The 21074-nt window shown below is 35.9% G+C and overlaps 4 protein-coding genes across 6 annotated transcripts; 3 read left to right on the top strand and 1 right to left on the bottom strand.

Moving 5' to 3' along the window:
• The first annotated feature begins 442 nt into the window (after positions 1-442).
• LOC113114130 (magnesium transporter NIPA2-like) lies at positions 443-4086 on the top strand. Its single transcript, XM_026280898.1, has 6 exons — positions 443-526; positions 987-1122; positions 1275-1331; positions 1516-1606; positions 2485-2645; positions 2738-4086. The coding sequence occupies exons 2-6, from the start codon at positions 987-989 to the stop codon at positions 3391-3393; spliced, it is 1101 nt and encodes a 366-aa protein (XP_026136683.1). The 5' UTR covers positions 443-526; the 3' UTR covers positions 3394-4086.
• Positions 4087-4352: 266 nt separating this feature from the next.
• LOC113114133 (mitochondrial import inner membrane translocase subunit Tim8 A) lies at positions 4353-5631 on the bottom strand. The gene is made up of 2 exons (XM_026280903.1): positions 5396-5631; positions 4353-4925 (listed from the first exon to the last, which is right to left on the bottom strand). The coding sequence occupies exons 1-2, from the start codon at positions 5504-5506 to the stop codon at positions 4764-4766; spliced, it is 273 nt and encodes a 90-aa protein (XP_026136688.1). The 5' UTR covers positions 5507-5631; the 3' UTR covers positions 4353-4763.
• A 28-nt stretch (positions 5632-5659) lies between these two features.
• LOC113114134 (cytochrome b-c1 complex subunit 8-like) lies at positions 5660-11307 on the top strand. 3 transcript variants are annotated; one of them, XM_026280904.1, is made up of 3 exons: positions 5660-5741; positions 10511-10682; positions 10795-11307. In XM_026280904.1, exons 2-3 carry the CDS (start codon positions 10529-10531, stop codon positions 10887-10889), a joined length of 249 nt encoding a protein of 82 aa, XP_026136689.1. In that variant the 5' UTR covers positions 5660-5741; positions 10511-10528; the 3' UTR covers positions 10890-11307. The 3 variants fall into 3 exon arrangements, with proteins under 3 accessions (XP_026136689.1, XP_026136690.1, XP_026136691.1); XM_026280905.1 differs by having other exon boundaries at positions 5666-5741; positions 10516-10682; XM_026280906.1 differs by having other exon boundaries at positions 5705-5745.
• Positions 11308-12053: 746 nt separating this feature from the next.
• On the top strand, positions 12054-20442 carry LOC113114128 (glutathione reductase). The gene is made up of 13 exons (XM_026280896.1): positions 12054-12821; positions 13065-13091; positions 13193-13281; positions 14708-14777; positions 16131-16278; positions 16415-16469; positions 16552-16651; positions 16739-16825; positions 16943-17110; positions 18094-18205; positions 18662-18793; positions 19483-19616; positions 19742-20442. Exons 1-13 carry the CDS (start codon positions 12591-12593, stop codon positions 19889-19891), a joined length of 1503 nt encoding a protein of 500 aa, XP_026136681.1. The 5' UTR covers positions 12054-12590; the 3' UTR covers positions 19892-20442.
• Positions 20443-21074: the final 632 nt, after the last annotated feature.

Genomic DNA, 21074 nt, shown 5'->3' on the forward strand with positions numbered 1-21074 from the left:
CTCTGCCTCCACTGATTTTTGTAACACTCTTTTAATGCTGTTTGAAATGACATGCATTTGTCACCATTAATGTCAATAAACACTTGTTTAATGAACAGTGACAGTTCTTTTAAGTGCCGGTTATGCTTTAAAAAAACATAATTTGGATTAATAATTAACAACAAAAAAAAAAAAAAAAAAAAGTCTAAAATGGTCTCCTGTCCTGGTCTAAACTAACCTTGACATATTTCCATGTTTCACAAATACATTTATTTATATTTTATCATCAAAATACCAACTGCAGATTTATGACAGTGGAACAATTGATGAAACACTTGATATTAATCGGGGGGTTCGAAAGAAGACATCTGACAAAAATGTCACGGTGTATACATCTCGCCAAATTCCGTTCAGATAAATACCCACAAAATGTTCAACTATTTGTGAAGTTAATCAAGAGTATCTGGCAACCCGCGTTCGAGTCACTTCAACAGGAAGTTTATTCGCACGAGACTAGAACGCCACCGATGGACGATTCGCATGCGAGGTTAGTCAGTTTAACACTTATTCGTATTTCTACAGTGTTTCAAGTGTATTCTTAAATGTTCATATAAATAACTGCCGAAACATGAAACTTCACTGCCTGCTAGCACAAAATGCTAAAAAAGTAGTTTTCCTTGTTTGGAAATGCTGTGATTGTCCATTTTCTGTAGTCATAAATGCATAGGGCAGATAGACAAACAGTATACAGTAAAATATAATGTTTTATTGTTTTGATGAACTGGCGATGTGAAAAGCAGGCGTGAATCACATGATCTGACTTGCTTCCTTTTCTAGTCTGTGGCTGTAATTCATTGTGCTGCCTACATAGACATTATGTTGGGGAACTGTAAGCTTACTCCGCTGTGCTTACAATGCTCCAAAATGCCGTCTATGTAGATAACTTACTAGGTTCTTAGACATAACCACTTCTGTTACTTTAATGTCTGATGAACTTCTGTGTTCAGATGGATGCTGCAAACCGCTCTGACTTCTACATTGGTTTGGCACTTGCTGTCAGCTCGACTATCTTCATCGGTGGCAGCTTTATATTGAAAAAGAAAGGCCTCCTACGACTGGCCAAAAAGGGCTCTACTAGAGCAGGTGGGTCAATAAAATTTGCAGAGTAACCTATCATTGCACAATATATTATTAGGCATTATTTGAATTGCATTGTTTTCCTTTTTTATGCCTTTGACATTCCCACTGGATTTTTCTTGTGCTGTCTAATGAGGTCTGTTCACTTCATTATTCAGGTCAAGGTGGATATGCATACCTGAAAGAATGGTTGTGGTGGTCTGGACTTATATTAAGTATGACATTATCATTTTATGTATTTATTTGTCATCAGCAGGGCTGAATTACAAGGCATAAGCAGAATATCAACGTTAATTTAATGTGCATGTTTACATGAGTACGTTTTTGCCATTCACACGTACAAATGTAAGTATGGACACTCATCGGAATCTTTTGTCTTGTCATGTGTTTTATTTTTAGTGGGAATAGGTGAAGCAGCAAATTTTGCAGCTTATGCATTTGCTCCTGCCACATTAGTAACACCCCTGGGAGCATTGAGCGTTTTGGTCAGGTAAATTTACTCACAACAACACTTAAATGTTTGGTGTTTCCTATTTGAACAAAAATACAGTAAAATTTTTAAATGTGACCATGAATCAAAAAATCAGGGCCAGTTTTTTTTAAACTGAGATTTATAATGATGTATGGTTTGTTAGGATAGAAAAAAACTTGGCCGATTTACAACTATTTGAAATTCTGCAATCTGAGGGCGCAAAAAAAAGTATATATATATATATATATATATATATATAGAGAGAGAGAGAGAGAGAGAGAGAGAGAGAGAGAGAGAGAGAGAGAGAGAGAGAGGACTGCCTTTAATGTTGTCCAAATAAATCTTTTAGCAATGCATATTACTTAAAAATAAGTTTTGATGTACTTTTTATGGTAGGAAATTTACAAAATGTCTTCATGGAACATGATCCTTACTTAATATCCTAATGATCTTTGGCATAAAAGAAAAATCTTTAATTTTGACCTATACAGTGTATTGTTGGCTATTGTTACAATTATACTTGTGCCACTTATGACTGGTTTTGTCGACAAGGGTCATAAATATTATAACAATTCAAAATGAATAATGTTTTCTTTTTTTTTCTTTTTTTAATATAATTTATTTCTTTGATGTAAAGCTTAATATTCTACAGCCATTACTCCAGTATCAATGTTGCATGATCCTTTAGAATCATTCAAATACATTGATTTGGTTCTCAAGAAATATGTCCTATTATCATTGTTGAAGTGCAATATTTTTGTGGAAAATGTCATATTCAGGATTTAAATAAAGTTAAAAATGACAGGATTTATGAGAAACAGCAATATTTTGTAATCTTATGTTATAAATGTCTTTACTGTCACTTTTGATCAAATAAATAAATTCTTTGTCATTAGTGCTGTGCTTTCATCATACTTCCTGAGTGAGCGGCTGAATATCCACGGCAAAGTTGGCTGTTTGCTGTGCATCTTCGGTTCCACTGTTATGGTGCTCCATGCTCCGAAAGAGGAAGAAGTTGCCTCTTTGACTGCAATGGCAGAGAAACTCAAAGACCCAGGTATTCTTCTACCTAATTTATATACACACTAGACATACTGTGATCTCTGGGCTGCTTTTTTTTTATAGTCGTCTCTCTTGCATGTATCACAGGATTCATTGCTTTTGCCGTCTGCATTGTCGTCAGCAGCCTGGCCCTGATCTTCTTTGTCGCACCACGCTATGGTCAGAAAAATGTGCTGGTATACATCCTCATCTGCTCTGTGATTGGTTCGTTGTCTGTGTCCTGTGTGAAAGGCCTTGGCATTGGGATCAAAGAGCTGTTCGCTGGAAAGGCCGTTCTGAAAGAGCCGCTGTTCTGGGCCCTTCTCATATGCCTTGTGATCTGCATCAGTATCCAGATAAGCTACCTTAATAAAGCCCTTGACATCTTCAACACTTCTATAGTTACACCTATTTATTATGTATTCTTCACCACATCCGTCATGGCTTGTTCAGCCATCTTGTTTAAAGAGTGGCTTCAGATGTCTGCCGACGGGGCTGCTGGGACTGTTAGCGGCTTTCTAACCATCATCATTGGCATTTTTCTACTCCATGCGTTCAAGGACATAAACTTTAAGATGGACTCTCTACCTTTATTTCTGCACCTTGGCTCTCAAAACAGAACGTGGAACCAACCATACATTGCTTTGCCAAACGATGAGAGAACTACTTTGATCGATGAAAGCAAGCTGACTAAGAAAAGAAATGCAAAGAGCTTTTTTCCTGAGAGTTCAGACAAAAAGAGCAATGGTACATTTATTACTTAGCATAATATCAGCAAAAATGCTTATGTGAGTGACTACTAAAACACAGATGTACGCTACTCTACAGGCATGCATTGCAAACCATTAATACTGTGAGAGTACTTTCATTTGCTTTTCTTTTCTTTAGGTACTTGTCTTATATATTTTCTATAATATTTCTGTTTCCATCTTGCAATTTGTGCAAGATGGTGTGCCTAGTCATTAGTTTTAAATAGAAAAATCCTGAAGTAGCAAGTGTTAAAAAATCTGCTGTACAACAACTTATTAAATGTTACATTATTTATTCTATGGTCAAACCAGCCTTGTTTAGGATATAAATAGAATTATATTCATATCAAGCAACTGTTTAATGCCTCATCCTTTTTTAAATTATTTTATACTGTCCAAATCTGTCTTTATATCTGATCAAAAATAATGTCAAACTTGTAATATTGTGAAATATTATTACAATGTAAAAGAACTGTATTTTATTTTAATATATTTTAAATGCAATTTATTCCTGTGATGGCAGAGGTGATTTACAACAGCCATTTCTCCAGTTTCCAGTGTTAATAATTTTAATATGCTGATACTTTTGTGCAAACAGTGTTATATTTTTCAGGATTCTTTAATAAATTAATGATCAAAGGAACAGCATTTATTGGAAACCTAAATCTTTTGTCACTTTTGATCAATTAAATGCATACCCCAAACGTTTCGACAGTGGTGTAAATGTCCTGTACTAGTGTTAGGGAACACACATCATCATATTAAGACAACCTTTCTTTTTTTTTCTTTTTTTTTTTTTATCAACTGCTACATTTCTCAGGTGGTGCATTGATTTTATTATAACATATTATGAGGTTCCCACTGCCCAGTAATCTGTTTTTATAAATAGGACTCTGAAACCTCTGAAATGTCTAATAGTATTCAACTTGACCTCGGCTTTCAAAATTGTATACATCATATGAATAACTGCAGGAGGTATTTTATCTTTTTATTTCACGTCCACATTTCAAAACACACTGAATAAGCAAAAGATCTTGAAGCATTCCCAGCAAGACAGTGGAGTGCAGACTTGGTATGGAAGTTGAAGAAAAAGCGAAAACAGAGCTTCCTCCTAAATTCCAGATCAGATCCGTAAAACCGACCTGTCAGATGATGTTCCATGATGTTTCCTTGATTTCATACCAAAGTCTTAAACAGGCAATGGGACTGGGACATGCATCCATCTGAGTTTGAATATATGGCCTTTACATTAATAAAAAGAGCAAAATGAGGCACTTTGTCTTTGAGAAATAAATTGAATCCTGTTGATAGCTGTTGCCTCACAGTTGTCACGTTACTCAAGAAGTGGCTAAAATGATGCGGTCTTGTCATCGGCTGTGGTTCTACTAGTCTGTCATTGTGTCAGAAAAGGTTCCTCTACTCCTCTGAGTTTGTTCTAGTCTGTTGAGAATGAACTGACTTGTATCTATAAATCGTTCCACACAGTTTACGAAGCACACCTCTGTCCTGGAGTCGAGCTTCGGGCCAGGCTTATCCATACACTTCTCCTGCAAAAAAAAAAAAAAAAAACACACGATGAGCTCCAAAGAAACCAATAACTGATGACCTTGATGCATCTCATGATATCAAAATACTTTTATTCTGCAAGGCGGTAAAGACTTATGTTACTCCATTTCAAATAAATGTTTTTCTTATGAACCCCCCCCCCCCCACACACACACACACACACACACACACATACACACAGAGAGAGAGAGAAAGACTGGTCAGATATCCTTGTAGTGACTATAGTCCATAGGCGTAATGTTATTTATAATGTACAAACAGTATTTTATATCGTCCTACACCAGCATCTACCCATCACAGGAAACTTTCTGCATTTTTACTTTCCAAAAAAAAAACTAATGCTATATGTTTATTAGCCTTTGTACCCATGGGGACCTCAATTAAGGTCCCCATTAGTCTGTGTATACAGGTTTAAGTTGCCACCAGGATACATAAACCTACACACACTCACCCAGCACACTTCTGTCATCTGATGAACCAGCTGCTGAAACCTCTGCTTCTGAGACTCGATCTCGATAAACTGCTGCAGCTGAGGGTCTGCCGTGACTCCTTGGTTATCCATTGGGGAAAACAATGGCAAATGCTATAAATAATCGCTAAATGATGATATTTGACCACTGTGTACACTGTTCGAGCGCTATGCTGACCTTCACGTGTCTCTATAGCCAGGAAACAGTCAAACGGAGCGCCAATGAGAATTGAGAAAGCGAGAAATCAAGAGGAAACGGATGTGACTTGAAGTTGCAGCCGGAAGTTGTAGAATCCACAGCACGACAAGGGAGTCAAAGAGCAGAGAGGTTGGTGAGAAGAAAGTCTTTCCTTTCCTTGTCTTGTATTTTTATTTTGGTGAGGTAAAAATTGCGACATTATCTTAATTTAGCAATTACATGTCTGTGAAGTAGAAGTGTATGTATATAGTAAACGGAGACAGTGCGATAGATTGGTCTTTCAGAAAGCTGCTAGCCTAGCCACGTAAACCTACTTATCAATGTACAACTGAGTTTTCTCTGCACTCTGTTTCTTTATGCTGAGAAATGGTAGATATCTTTTTGATGTATAAGTAATCCTATTAATTCTTATCTTTCATCTTTGCTAGGTCATGTAAAGTTACAGGAGTCCGTTGCATAAACTTAGCCACCATGTTAAGACCGTGACGTTAGTTTGACCAACTAGCTGTTGCCAATGCGTAATCAGTCTTACATTTCCAATGCAATCTGCCTATTCATAACTGTATTATAAAAAGTTATGAACAGACCTGAGGAAAAAAAAATAGATGACTAACGTTTTAAGACTAACAGTCTAAAGTCTAAACAGTTTATGCAACCGGTGTTGTGACCAGGAGTCGATGTTCAAAAGATGTTCACGCGGGAGCGCGCACATTATCAGACGCTGAACCGGAAAGATCAGCGTCAGAGGAGCTGAGCGGTGCTGTAAAATAAGTTTTCTGTCTTAATACTAGAGAAGACCTCCATTGGACAAACTAGATATTGTCACGACACGAGCATCTACATGCTTATATAGAAAAGTAATTCAATATTAATGCTGCTGTCAGCTAAAATGTTGGCCTACTACGAAGAATGGTTTGCTAATGAGATGTTTAGCATTTATTATGTAAGTAAAGACATACCATTCTGATTATCTGATACATTTAGGTATTTATTCTTATCACTGTTTACTTTAATTACCCAGTAATGTTGGATATCCTACAGTTTACAAATGTTAACACAATTTATTTCATAATAACTGACTATCAATGTTTAATAAAGTGTGATGATCTCTTCTTTCTGTTTTATATAAATAAAGATCAGATGGGTCTGACAGGTTTTAGCTATTGAAATGTTACCACTCTTTATTTCATGCAGGTGACTAATGCTTAATAAAGTAACTCTTGATGTTTCAGCTCTTCTATTTTTTTCTTTTACACAAGTGTTGTTTTGACATGTACCTCCCATTAATTGGCTTAGTCATTTCCAAAAAGGAATAAGAGCTATACAGTAAACTTGTTTTACTATAAGCTTTTTGTTATTGATATCAGAATCTGCACTTATCAAAATATGTTAATAAGTAAAGGAATTCAGTGTCATCAGGAGAAAGCAGAATTAAATTACATTTATATGCCTGTTTTGAGGCTTACAGGTTTTTTATCCTGATATTCTTGTGCAGATTGAGAAGGAAGGAATTCCTTGGCCGAACATGAATGTATTCTGTTAATGTTCACCCTCTCCTCTGTTTTTTAGATGCAGTAATGCTGAAAAACTAAGATCTTTCAAAGTGAATGTAGTTTATCATGATTTAATTAGCATTTGATTGTAAAATAGTGTTATAAACTTGTTGTAAAAGTAATAATAATAATAATTAGACATGTTTAAGGGACAGTGAATATTGACCGTGTACAGTTTTAGCTGAAAGCAGCCGTATTGCTTTATTTGTTTTGTTAAATGTTGATCTGTGAGCAGATATGATGCACTATAAGGTATTTACAGTTACGTAAGACTTGTTATTTATTCATACACATTTTATCCTACTTTTTTTCAAATTATATAGAATTTGAACCCTACCTCAATAATAACTCCTCTCTTACTTTTCAACTACCTAACTTTTCTAGAAATACTCATAGAAGAAAGTAAAACCTCATGAGAGAATCTCAGTAAATACAAAATAATTTTTATTACATATTTTTATTAGTATGCAAACATAAATGTACAATAAAAATGGTTAAATCAATAAGTCACGTGCTCTTAAAAAAGGATGTCCATTTTTTGTTCAATGTATTGTTTTGTGGTAAATGTGTAAAAAAGAAGAAAAAAATACAACCCAGTGCATCCAACACATGTTATTTATCAGCCAATCACATTGCTTCTTGCATCACTTCATGAGCCATAACTCTGCTCAAGAGCAAGTTTCCACACTTCAGTAATCTATATGTGAGCTTATGGTGTTTTTAATTGCATACAATGTGTGATCAAAAATAAAACATACTTGACTCAAATTGTGTAAAGAATTTCAACCAACTGTTACGACCAGGAGGAATAATAAATGCCTTGTCTCATCTAAACAGAGGTGTGTTAAGAAACATTACAACACTCATGTTTTTATGTCAGTTTAATGTAATTAAAGTTGAAATTACTTATACAGTTAAGTTGATTGTAGGCTACTTAAAACTTAAAAGCAATTTATTTACTTAAGTTTTATACAGTGGATAATTGTAATCAGCAGGGTTAGAGGTGCCACAAGAAACAAATGATAACCTACAAAAACAGAAATTAGATAAGTGAGATTTTTTTTTCTGTAATGTGTGAATGGTGACTGCTACTCAAAAGACAACATGAATAAACTTCTAGGAAAAAGGAGAAATCTTTACATCGCTAAAATGATTTTAAAGAACATAGACTTAAGGATGGGTAACATTTTGGTTAGCTATAATTGTGACCTATCATACCATACTATATCTGATAAATATGCTTTATAAAATAGAAAGAATAGGAGCTCACACATCACATGACCCATGTTCTTAAATATTTATAGTCAGTTATTATTAAATTAAGAGTGGCCACATTTCTAGCTATGCTATTTTAACATGTCAGATTGCAGTTACCATGGCAGACTGTGGGATCTCCAACATTAAAGTAAACATTAATAAAGTAATAAAGACCTACATTTATCAGATAATCAGAATATGTTATAGCTTAATAAGTGCTAAACATCTCATAAAGAAACTTCGTAGTAGGCCAAAATATTAGCAGACAGCTGCACAGGCCCGTCGTCAAGGGGGGGCATTGGGGGGCAGTGCCCCCCCAAATGACTTTTAGTGCCCCCCTAAACGTAACGCACAGAACAATTAACCAAAATTGCATTACTGTGCATTCACACCGCCGGCGTCGAGAGCGTCAAAGTGGCCGGAAGTCATTCATTTTCAATGTAAACCAGTGGCGAGGAGCGGCGAGGCACGACTTGGCCTTTGAGAGCGTCGAGCAGAGTTTAAATCAAGGCAACTTTATGGTAATGAGCTATGACGCGGTTGGGCAGCAACCAATCGGAACGTAAAAGTCATCCGCTTGAGAGGATTCCAGAGGACGCAGCTCCGATCACATTAGTTCCCAAGCAAAATAGAGGACAGGTTGATTATTGCTGTTTCGCGTTTGCGGTAATCTATGATGTGTCCCTGTTTGCGTACAGGGACATAAGAAAATAATTCAAAGTGATACGTGGACCAATGTGTCTGAGATCGTTCATTTTAAGTAAAGGATCTTAATATTTCGTCCACAACAACATTTAATGAGATCAACTTTTAACGTTAACCTCCTTGTGGTTAGTCTACATAAGATCAACAAGTCTGTTTGCTTTGCGGCAACATTTAATACAAAATAAGAATTCGGTCTACGTGAGTACGTCAGAGCATCTGAGCGCTCACGAATATTTCTGCAGCGTCGTGAACAGACTAGCGAGGGCGATTTTTCACGCTACCGACATCGCTTGTGTGAATGCGCAGTTAGACAGTGACTGTTATTGATTTAGATCATTGCTCTGATAACGTTGTTTCAGCAGAAGTTGGCTCACATGAACAGTAATCACTACAACGGTAACACTAGAAATGCATAACACATTACCTTCAGAAATGATTCAGAAGGTTCATTATTCAACGCATTATTACACAGAACATAATTTTAAATATAATTATATTCATAAATGACTGTTAAAACATCCCAAAACAGCTCCCAAACCTTGCAAAGACCTACCTCATTAATTATTCAAATACAACATCCAATGGCAAGTCTCCAGCAGCAGACCTTTTGTTATTTTTGTGTTAGTAGTTTTATTAATTCAAATTACAATATGCAGTTTGTGTGTAAGTATATGTATATGTATATATAAATCATGCAATTCATTTAGTTAAGCATACAGTATTGTATTGTTTATACGCAATTCCTTTGCGCAGCTGAGCTGCGCGTTGCATGCGATCTCAGAATAAATTTTTGGCGGTTTTGGAAATGTTAAGAGACAATAAACAGAGACGTTGAGATCAAACGGTGAAGTATTTTATTTGAATAATTGAACAAAACAAGATTATTGTGGTCTATTTTAGTTATAGCCTAATATGGGTTTATGTTATGGTCTGTCTCAGATCATTAAAAAAAAGTGTGCCCCCCTATGAAAATTAAATGCCCCCCCATTTGGTTTGTTCTGGCGACGGCCCTGCAGCTGCAGCATTATTGTTTAATTAATTTCTGTATCAGTGTCCGATAATGTGTGCGCGCTCCCGCGTGAACATCTGCTGAACAGCGACCCCTGGTCACAGTTTTTGCCAGGTCACCGAGTTCCGAGTGGGTATGGTATAACTGCAGACCGGAGATCTCCAAAATTGAGAAGGGTCTGTCTGCAGACTGCATTGTCATTCAATTGGGCAGAACCTCCAAAATGGGGCGGGGTCTCCTTTCTCAAAAACTTTCTCCATTGGCTGTGGCTTCAGCCAATTGTTACTTATTGAAATATTACTCCTGTCTAGGAAGTGTATGCTTATTTAATTGTAAACATTACTAATGTGAACCTTGAATTTAATTTCTCTTAGATCAGCTTTTTTGGCACAATGGGTCGTCACTTCGGAGATTTGGCCAAGATAAGGCATGTGATCACCTACACTATCTCTCCCTTTGAGCAGAGGGCTTTCCCAAACTACTTTTCTAAGGGAATCCCAAATGTTTGGAGACGATTCAAAACATCTGTATTCAAGGTTGCACCACGTGAGTCATCTTTGTCCAAAATTATTAAAATATATAATCTATTGTATTCCAGCTATAAACTGAAGCGAACATTGTGTGGTTAAATGCCTCTATACTGTATCTCTGTTTACAGCTATGGTTCTGATGTACCTGACCTACACATGGGGCAATCGTGTTCACGAACAGACCAAAAGAAAGAACCCTGCCGACTATGAGAATGACAAGTGAAATCGTTGCCTGAGGATGTCAATGTGTATCTTGTTTCTGTTCAATAGAGGAAATATTTATGGGAAAAATGGATTTCTGACTTGTTGCCAATTAATCACTTTAATTCAGTTTAGCTCTTTAATAAAGTACCTTAATAAGATGCTTCACTCAGATTTATCCTCTGATTTATTGTGTTCATAATAAGTATTTGAAAAACAGGTGTCTTCTGGCAAGTGTTTGTTTTGCTCCTGCTACTGTATACCATGTGAAGGGAAGATTTATTGTTTTTTTATAGAGATTTATTTTTATTTTGAAGAACTGTTGAGGTTTTATATGTGATCATGAAAGTTAGATGAACACTATTATGAGAAAGTCTGCTGTCTAACATGTAAATATTTCTCACATTTAACGAATTTCAATAAAATATTTGTAGTGGTCATGCCTTTTTCAATGAGAGTGATCAGTGTCAGTACAGAAAGCTGACAAATGTACCCATTTACCCTCCCACTACTATTCATGGACATCTTAATTACTTGGTAGAGGTTTTTACAAAACCCCAAATTCTGTCATTGGCACACTGAACCACACATGCAAATGAATACATTCAAATGTTTGGTAATGTTTTTATTATTTTTGGATATGCCCGACAGGACACACAACAATGCCACGATTGTTAAAATGTTTGAGGGCGGAAAGATTTTATGTTTCGCTAATGCTACTTTTTTTCTCTCCTTCAAAAATTAACAATAGTAATATTGTCATTTAAAATAACTTTTTTTATTATTTGATTATATTTAGAAACTAATTTATTTCTTCAATAGCAATGTTGATTTTCAGCAGCCATTACTCAAGTCACATGATTCGTCAGAAATCATTCTAATATGCTGATTTGCTGCTCATTAAACTTTATTATTATTATTATCAATGTTGAAAGCAGTTGTCAGGGTTCTTTGATTAATATAACGTTCAAAAGAATAACGTTTTTAACATTTCAAAAATCCTTACTGTCATATTTGATCCATGTAATGCGTCATTGCATTAGTATAACAAGTTTTTTATTTAGAAATAATCTTACTGAACCCCAAAATTCTGAACTTTCCATTCCTTCCAGTGTATTAATATAACGCCTGCTCTGTCATGTGTTTGTGTTCAGTGGCGCAGCAAGCTGGAACGCGCATGCTCAGTCTAGCTAAGTGTACAGCTTTCATACCGACTTCAGTTTACAACGACTCATTCCGTTATAAACACTACCGAATGAATACGAAGATGGGCAGCATCTATACACCTAACGAGTTTGAAACTCAGCACCTCTTATTAACCACACGTCATTTTTTACATGTTTACAAAGTAGCCTACTGCAAAAGGATTTTCGCTACAGGTATATGTAGGCCTAACGACTGCATTTAATCGGTGAGCTTGTGTTCAGTGAATTGATTTTCTTTTCTTTTCTTTTTATACGAAATATTGCCCATTATCAAATAAAGCAGTCTGTCTCAATGGCGAGTTCAAAGAGTGAGTTCAAAGTAACTTCAGCTCCCTGGATATTGGGGATGGGATTGACAGTGAAGGACTTTAATAAGCATGTGTAACTAATGACTATTGTCCAAATTTGCTTCTGGGATTTACACACTATTGTGTCAATTCACAATGACTAAGCACAGGCTTTCACGTCCCTCCCATTAGTCCAACCACTGCGTTTGCCAGGGTGTTGACTTCCTGCTTATGGAGATATTAAGCCCTCTGGCTCGACTGCGAGCGTCTTTTGTTACTCTTGGAAGTTCGCTGTCATCTTCTCGTAGACTCTTCGGTCGCAGCATGGCCTCTGCAACAGTTACGCGCTTTGATTTTCTGGTGATTGGCGGAGGATCCGGAGGGCTGGCCGGTGCGCGCCGGGCGGCTGAACTCGGTGCCACTGCTGCCGTCATCGAAAGTCACAAACTCGGAGGTACCTGCGTGAGTAAAGACCGTCCTGCTTCTGCAACACCACATTTCCCTTAGAGTCACGGAGATGTATTCTTTAGACGAGTTATTTACAGTAACTGGTGGCTTCATGAACAGAGGTGCTTTGGGAAACCTCCAGATCCAGCGCTTTTTGTGGGGGGTTTTGTGTGTAATGGTTTGCACCAGCACCTATGCGTGTTTGTCTTGTGATATTATTGACTTGGTTCATTAAAAAAACGTATCTTTCTTGTACAGGTGAATGTTGGTTGTGTTCCAAAAAAGGTATTTTTCCCCCATTACACTAAATTGATTAGGTGCACAATGTGAGTAGTGCTGTCCAATAAAAACGCTCATAAAGTTGTGTCCTTTCTGCATGCTTCCAGGTAATGTGGAACACATCCACCCATGCAGAGTATCTCCATGATCATGAAGACTATGGGTTTGAGGGGGCAAAAGCACATTTCAACTGGCAGTAAGTAAGATTCTTCTGGCTTGTTTGGTTTTATTTTTGTGTATATGTTGAGTGTATAGGGTTATTGCAAGCCAAGGCAACATTAAATATTCTAAAATTGAAGAACAGAAATGCATTGATAAAATGTAGTTTTGTTTTACTAGTGTCTGTTTTTTTTAATAACTAGTATATTTACTTCTCTGCTATTGCTGGGGTTGGTTCATTAGATAATAGTATTGATTCGGACAGTAACTAATACTTATAAATAACCAAGGTTTGAAATTTACTTTATCACTCACCAGTCAGTTTGGCTGCTAAAAAAGTTCATTCAGAATTATTAGTCAAACCAAAAATATCAGTAAATGTCAGTAATAAACCACTGCTTAGATTTACATTTATTATTAAATCTGATTCTAAATCATTAGCAGGTTTTCAATTTTACTACAATCACACACTGTTTATTATCTACATAAAAATTTAATAGATATTAAAAAACAAATTCTCCCCAATTCTCTTAAAATAGCTTTTTTTTTTTTTTCTAAATGTAGCTCACGTCAAAATCGTAATAGTTTATTGATTAACACATTGAAGATTACTGGGCTGGCTACCAATTCATGAAGTAATGAGCTGTTCCTAAGACTCAATTCACACCCACCTTACAGTCTAGGATATATATATATGACTCTATTCAAGCACAAAAACAAATTCTTTGTTTTTCTATTTTTGGAGGCTCATTATTATGAATCACAACCGGCCAAATTGGCTATAGAAAGTATATATGCTACATGTCACAGTGGGTTTTCACCCACATTTGGTGAGTTAGCTGGTTTTAATTTCCAATTATGTTTATAACATACCAGTAAACACTCTGTTATTACTAGAACATTATTTATTTGCAGTTAACATCAACCATTCACTTCTAACTAGTATACATTTCAAATGCATTTTCTATGTTACTTATTTCAAGTACCTATTCTACTAGTAATTAGTTAATAGTAATTAAAAAGGAAGTACCTATTCTGTTTTTACTTGTAATTAGTTAATAGTATTTAAAAATAAGTACTATAGCAACATCAGTAAAGATAATAAGTTTTAAGGGAAACATGTAATGACAGTTTGCCATAGAGGATATTGTTTCTGCAAGATGTTGTAATTAATTTCACAAAAAAGGCTTTTTTTTACTCTTGTGACAGTTAAGGATAGTCAAGTTCCCGCACGCTCTGATTCATTAAAGCTTTCAGTGTTTGTTTTGCTTCCCTTTTGTGCTATATAGTATCAGTAAAGCTTTAAGTAGATGTTTCTGTCAGACACAAAGGCATGAGGTGGAGTAGTTTGTTGTGGTAGTAGGTGAGTTATGCTGTAGAGAGTTCAGCTATCAGGATTTCTGTGATATGACAAAGCTAAATTAATAGAATAAAGGTCACTCTTTGGGTATGTGTATTTTCAGGCTCATTAAACGCAAAAGGGATGCTTACGTTAGTCGCCTGAATCAGATTTACCGGAACAACCTTGACAAGGTAGGCTGCAATAAGCTACATTTAAATCAGCAAATGAAATGTGAATTTGTACTAAATAAAAAAAAAAATCTTTGATTTGGATGGAGCATGGTTTTAAGTGGTCATATCATGAGGAATTACAGTACTAGTACTACATTATACTATGAAAGTTTTATGTAGAAATACTAAAAGCAAATTTAATCGTCAGAGACAGGGTGGACTATCTAGCCCCTGAAGCATATTCCTGACTGTGGTTCTCGAGGGAGAAATTAAAGGGATAGTTTAACCACAAAATGAAAATTTGTCATTAATTACTCACTCTCATGTCATTCCAAACCCGCAAACTAAAATATATATTTTATGAAATTCGAGAGCTTTCTGACCCTTCATAGACAGCAATGCAACTGAAATGTTTTATGACCCAACAAGGTAGTAAGGAAATTGTAAAAATAGTCCATGGGACATCAATAAACAATAACGTTGTGGTATTCTCCTGAATAGAGGCAGAGACTGACTGACCTGGAAGAGAGGAAATCGCTGGATAAAGTCATTATTTTTGTTTTCTTTGACCACAAAAAATATTCTTGTAGCTTCATAATATTTTGGTTGAACCACTGATGTCACATGGACTATAATAACTTACTACTTTTCAAAACAAAAATAACGATTTTATTTAATAAATCCTTTGCCAAAGGGCTCTTCTGTGTCATCAACACCACAAGGATGCGCTGTTTCTATGTGTATTTAACTTTGATTTGAAATAAAACTGTGCATCCTTGTGGTGCGGAGGACACAGAAGAGCATCCGCAGCACGGTGATATGGAGTGACACAGAGGAGCCCTTTGACAAAGGGTTTATTAAATAAAATCGTTATTTTTGTTTTCTTTGCTTACAAAAAGGGTTTCCGATGATTATTCTGCCAAATGACTTTTCTTACCTTTTATGAACCTTGACACTGTTATTTATTTGGCAGTCTATGGGACAGTCTCAAGCCTCCAGGTTTTCATCCAAAATATCTTAAATTGTGTTCCAAAGATGAACAGAGCTTTTACGGGTTTTGAACGTCATGGGGGTAATTGATTAATGTCAACATTTTCAGTTTAGGGTGTAGTATCACTTTAAGTTGCATTGTTGTCTATAGAGGGTTAGAAACCTCTCGGATTTCAACAAAAATATCATAATTTGTGTTCAAAAGATGAACTAAGGTCTTAAGGGTTTGGAATGACATGAGGGTGAGCAATTAATGACAGAATTTTCATTTTTGGGTCAACTATCCCTTTAAGCAGCATAATGAAAATGCATGATATGACCTCTTTAAACCTTTAGAATTGATATTGATGTGCAGGTTAAGAAGTTGTTTGTGGTTGTACACAGGCCAAAATTGAGTCCATTCATGGCTATGCAAGGTTCACAGATGATCCTGAACCTACTGTTGAAGTCAATGGAAAAAAATACACGGCTCCTCATATCTTAATCGCCACTGGTGGCCACCCGTCCACTGTCAGTGAGAATGATGTTCCAGGTGATCTTATGTTTGCCCCTTATTCTGCTTTACTTATCAGTGCATCCTTGTTATGTACACTTGCCATTAGTGTGATTTTTGTACTTATTTTCATCACTTTTTTGACAGCATTTTGTTAATTTCAATGTTATTGCAGGAGCCAGTTTAGGCATTACCAGTGATGGATTCTTTGAACTTGAGTCTTGCCCTAAGTAAGTGATTGATTGCTGATTTCTACTTATATTATTGTATTTTCTCGTGATCCTAAAATAACTGATTACTGTATCCATCTAGACGTAGTGTGATAGTTGGGGCAGGATATATTGCTGTGGAGATGGCTGGTATCCTTTCCACTCTGGGGTCTAAAACATCCATCATCATACGGCAAGGAGGGGTAAGAGCCGTGCTGGTTGTCATCTGGTTAAATGCTACTGTCATGCATATCCCAGAGTAAGCAATTACTGGGTTCTTTCTTTTCAAGGTACTGAGGAACTTCGATGCCTTGATAAGCTCAAATTGCACAAAAGAATTGCAAAATCATGGTATTGATTTACGGAAAAATTCTCAGGTAACTAGTAGTGAGTATTATTCAGAAAGGTATTATGTAGCTGGTCTATCTTTCCAGTGTGATGTTTCAGTAGCGGTTCCCGCAAAATATATCTAAGTATTTTGATATTGTTCACAGGTGAGGTCAGTGAAGAAAACTGACCAAGGCCTTTCTGTTACGCTGGTGACAAAAGATCCTGACGAAAAAGATGCACAGGAGAAGTACGATACCATCCATGAGGTGGACTGTCTGCTCTGGGCTATTGGCAGGGAACCCAACACCGCTGGCCTCAATCTCAGATCAATAGTAAACCTGAATTTCACTTTGATTAATCTTAATATTTTTATTATAATATTATTAGTAATAATAATAATAAGCTTAAAGGTTTGTTACAGGATTATAAATTAAACTCTGTTGATAAAATCTGTGGCATGATGTTAATTTCCAAATAATTCAAATTCCTCACTTTTTTTTTATTTTTTACAGTAGTGCACATACAATTTAATCTTATGGGGGGTGGAACTGCATATATTACATGTAAAACATATATAATTTTATATATACATATAAACATAATTGTGGACCTCACAATGTTTTATCAAAATGTCCTAAAATATATCTTCCATTGAATGGTCAGTCTTGTGGTGATATATGCTGAACTTCTCCAGTAACTTAGTTTAAACTCCGTCCCTTCTTGAAATCATCCTCAAGCTCTCATTTAGTTCTTCTTTAATCCAATCAATGACAGACTGATAGATCCAAGTCCTACAATTTGTTTTTTATTTGATCAATAATCAGTTTTACTCAGATGTACGTTACAATATAGAAGAATAGATCTGTTGCTAGTTCTATTAATTTGCAACTTCAGTTATGATATGTGTTATAATAAGACTAGTGTGATTAAATCTCAGTCTTGCCTGTGCAAATTTCTGCGGACAAGAATTATTTTGCTAATGCTTTACTAGTAGCTATTACGTTCATGTAGCTAGTACGATAGAGACGTACACTCTACAACTTTAAAAACTGAATAATGCTTTGACAAAAATACAAGCCGTACATTTCTGCTTGTAAGCTTTCTGGAATGCTTTGTCACATATTGTAAACACCACTTTTGCTTTTTACAAAATGAGGCGTCAGTGAAACATTCCACAGATGCTGTTGATAAAGTTCAGCTGAACACAGTACATTATTTTAAACCGCAGGAGCTACACAAGATAGTATTGTAAGCTTTATCTTTGCACTGTATCAGTTGGTGATAAAGGCTAACAGTTGAATGTATTGTTATTCAGGGTGTGAAGCTTGATGAAAGGGAACAAATCGTGGTGGATGAGTTCCAGAACACCACTCGTGCAGGTGTCTATGCAGTTGGGGATGTTTGTGGGAGAGCTCTTCTTACACCTGGTATGATTCCAGGATCATATCCTTATGGAGAATTTATTCCTACATGCATTCAATTCTGAGTGTTTTTTTTTTTTTTTAAACATAAAATCATTTTTATACACTGTACTCTCTTTCGGCATGGTATTCATTAAGCATATTAAGAAACCAATTACGTAAGAGATTTAAAGTCTTAAAACAATTCATTAAGCTTAAAAGATCATGATGCCCATTGTGCAATTAAGTTTATGTAAAATGACCTTTCACATTGTGTTTAAAATGACAGCTCCTCCATTCATGAGGAAGTAGATTTTGTGAATTTCTTTTTTACTCTAGCGACATCAACTGGTCAGAGTAGATTGGACATGCTTACCATACATCAAACTTAAATATAAAAATCATATGTTTAAAGGGGAATGCATATCCAGTTTTGTTTTCTGATAAGCTGTTGTTGGTTCCTGTTCTTGTTTTTATGGACAGTTGCTATTGCTGCTGGCAGAAAGCTTGCTCACCGGCTGTTTGAGGGCAAAGCAGACTCCAAAATCAGTTATGATAATATCCCTACTGTTGTGTTCAGCCACCCACCTATTGGCACAGTGGGACTAACTGAAGGTGAGCTTATGTGCACATAATGCTTCCTTACAGTATATTGATGATCAGCCTCTATCTATCTTTCTGTCTTTCTGTCTGTCTGTCTGTCTGCTTAGTATACATGTACAAAAGTATAATGTATTAACAGTAATTAAATGAAAATCACAGTAATAGAATGGAATATTAGAACATCTTAGAAATATTAAACTATAACAAATCACGGCGTGTGAACATGTGATACCACAGTCTTTAACTTGTAAGTAACTTCTGAAACATAGAAACACACAAACATACTAAGGATCACTGTGGTGGACAGTAGGGTAACACACTGGGGTCAGACACAACACACACATTCACCTGCTCTCTCTCTCTCTCTCTCTCTCTCTCTCTCTCTCTCTCTCACACACACACACACACACGCACACACACACATACATTCACCAGCAGTCTCTCAGGCTTTGGCACATCCACACGTATCTTGGAGCCAGTGCTGCTGTCTGTCCCTCTCCTAATATTATCTAGCTATCTATCTATCTATCTATCTATCTATCTATCTATCTATCTATCTATCTATCTATCTATCTATCTATGTCTGCCTGGTCCAGTCCTAAGTCTTCGTTTAGCATGTCCTAATGTGTGTTCAATATACTGACTGACATATTAACAAACTGCCCACACAAAAAATATTAAAAAAATATCATGTTTTGCAGATGAAGCAATCAAGACCTGGGGAAAGGACAATGTGAAGGTTTATACCACTTCTTTCACCCCCATGTATTATGCCATCACCACTCGAAAGAGTCAGTGCATCATGAAGTTGGTGTGTGCTGGCAAAAATGAGAAGGTGAGGTCATAATCAGTCCATTGATCATAAATAGGTAGAAAATATCAAGAAGGTTCTTGAATAATATATTATTTTATTTGAAGATTTAGGCATTACATTAAGTCATAAGTCATTTTTCTTTTTAGGTGGTTGGTCTCCACATGCAGGGTTTTGGCTGTGATGAGATGCTTCAGGGTTTTGCTGTGGCCGTTAACATGGGAGCTACTAAAGAAGACTTTGACAGAACCATTGCCATCCACCCAACGTCCTCAGAGGAGCTAGTAACTCTGCGCTAATCGAGTGTTCGTATTTCAAGATGAAGCTTTGTTCCAATCTAAACAATAAAAAAAATGATATTTCTTTGACTATTCTCCCAACATTAGTATTTTGTAATGACAAGAAGCATATATTTGGTTTGTTTTATCTCTGGGGTCATGTATTATCACCAGTGATTAAGAAAGACACAATACTACCGTTCATCAGGCTGTGTCTCTTGTACATTACATTGTTGTACCCCATCACCCCGGTATTATTGTTTGATTGGAACAGGGTCAGATGAAGACTTGAAGCTAAAAGTGAAATTAAATCTGTTTATAGTCAAACACTGTCGCTTAACCTTTACATTTTTAAAGGTTGGTTGGATTCAGAGAGTTGATTTCAGTTGTAGAGGGTAGTAGGTAGGGCTTACTTAATATATGTAAAATAAAATTGTGGATATGCACAGTTCAGCACTTGGGCATACACCCATAAATACATTTACAAAACAAATTGGTGTCTTTGTGTGGTTAACTGATCTTTTCTTAAAATCTGTATCGATTTTGTCAATATACTTTTAATAAACCTGTCACTTTTCATAAAATCTTACAGCAATTTTCCGAAAGGTTAAAGTGTTGCATTTATAAAAGGCATTGAAGGCTAGTGAACTCATAAAGCAACTGTTCAGAATGACATTCGTAATAAAAAGACTGAGGTAGTATATGAATATGGCTGTTGGCTAAGTTTGGTCTCTAAACACCATCTTTTTATGAGATGTGATCCAAAGGCTGTATTATGAGTTCTGCATTAGGGGATGATGTCCATTTGGAGTACATTTCACTGGCATTAAAGTTCTCATTCACAGCCAACATATAACACCATTAAAAGCTCATATATTAACCTAACTGGTTGTGGGCTTATGAAACTTTTACAAATTTACCTCTACACTACCAGCAAAAAAAAATATTTTAATATGGAATTAGGAATTAGTGTAAAATTGTGAATTAGTGAATTTAATATGGAATTAGTGAGACAATGTTTTTGAATGAGGTGTTCTACTCAACATGCTCGTAAATTAAACCATAACAAAATTCATCTTAAAATAACTAATACAGATTTTAATAGGTTTTATTCAAAGCTTGGATGCAACACCAGCATCCATTACTCCAGTTTTCAGTCACATAATCCTGCAGAAATCCCAATACAGTGGTTTTCAACCATTTT

This window comes from Carassius auratus, chromosome 14 (assembly GCF_003368295.1).
Source record: "Carassius auratus strain Wakin chromosome 14, ASM336829v1, whole genome shotgun sequence".
Lineage (NCBI taxonomy): Eukaryota > Metazoa > Chordata > Actinopteri > Cypriniformes > Cyprinidae > Carassius > Carassius auratus.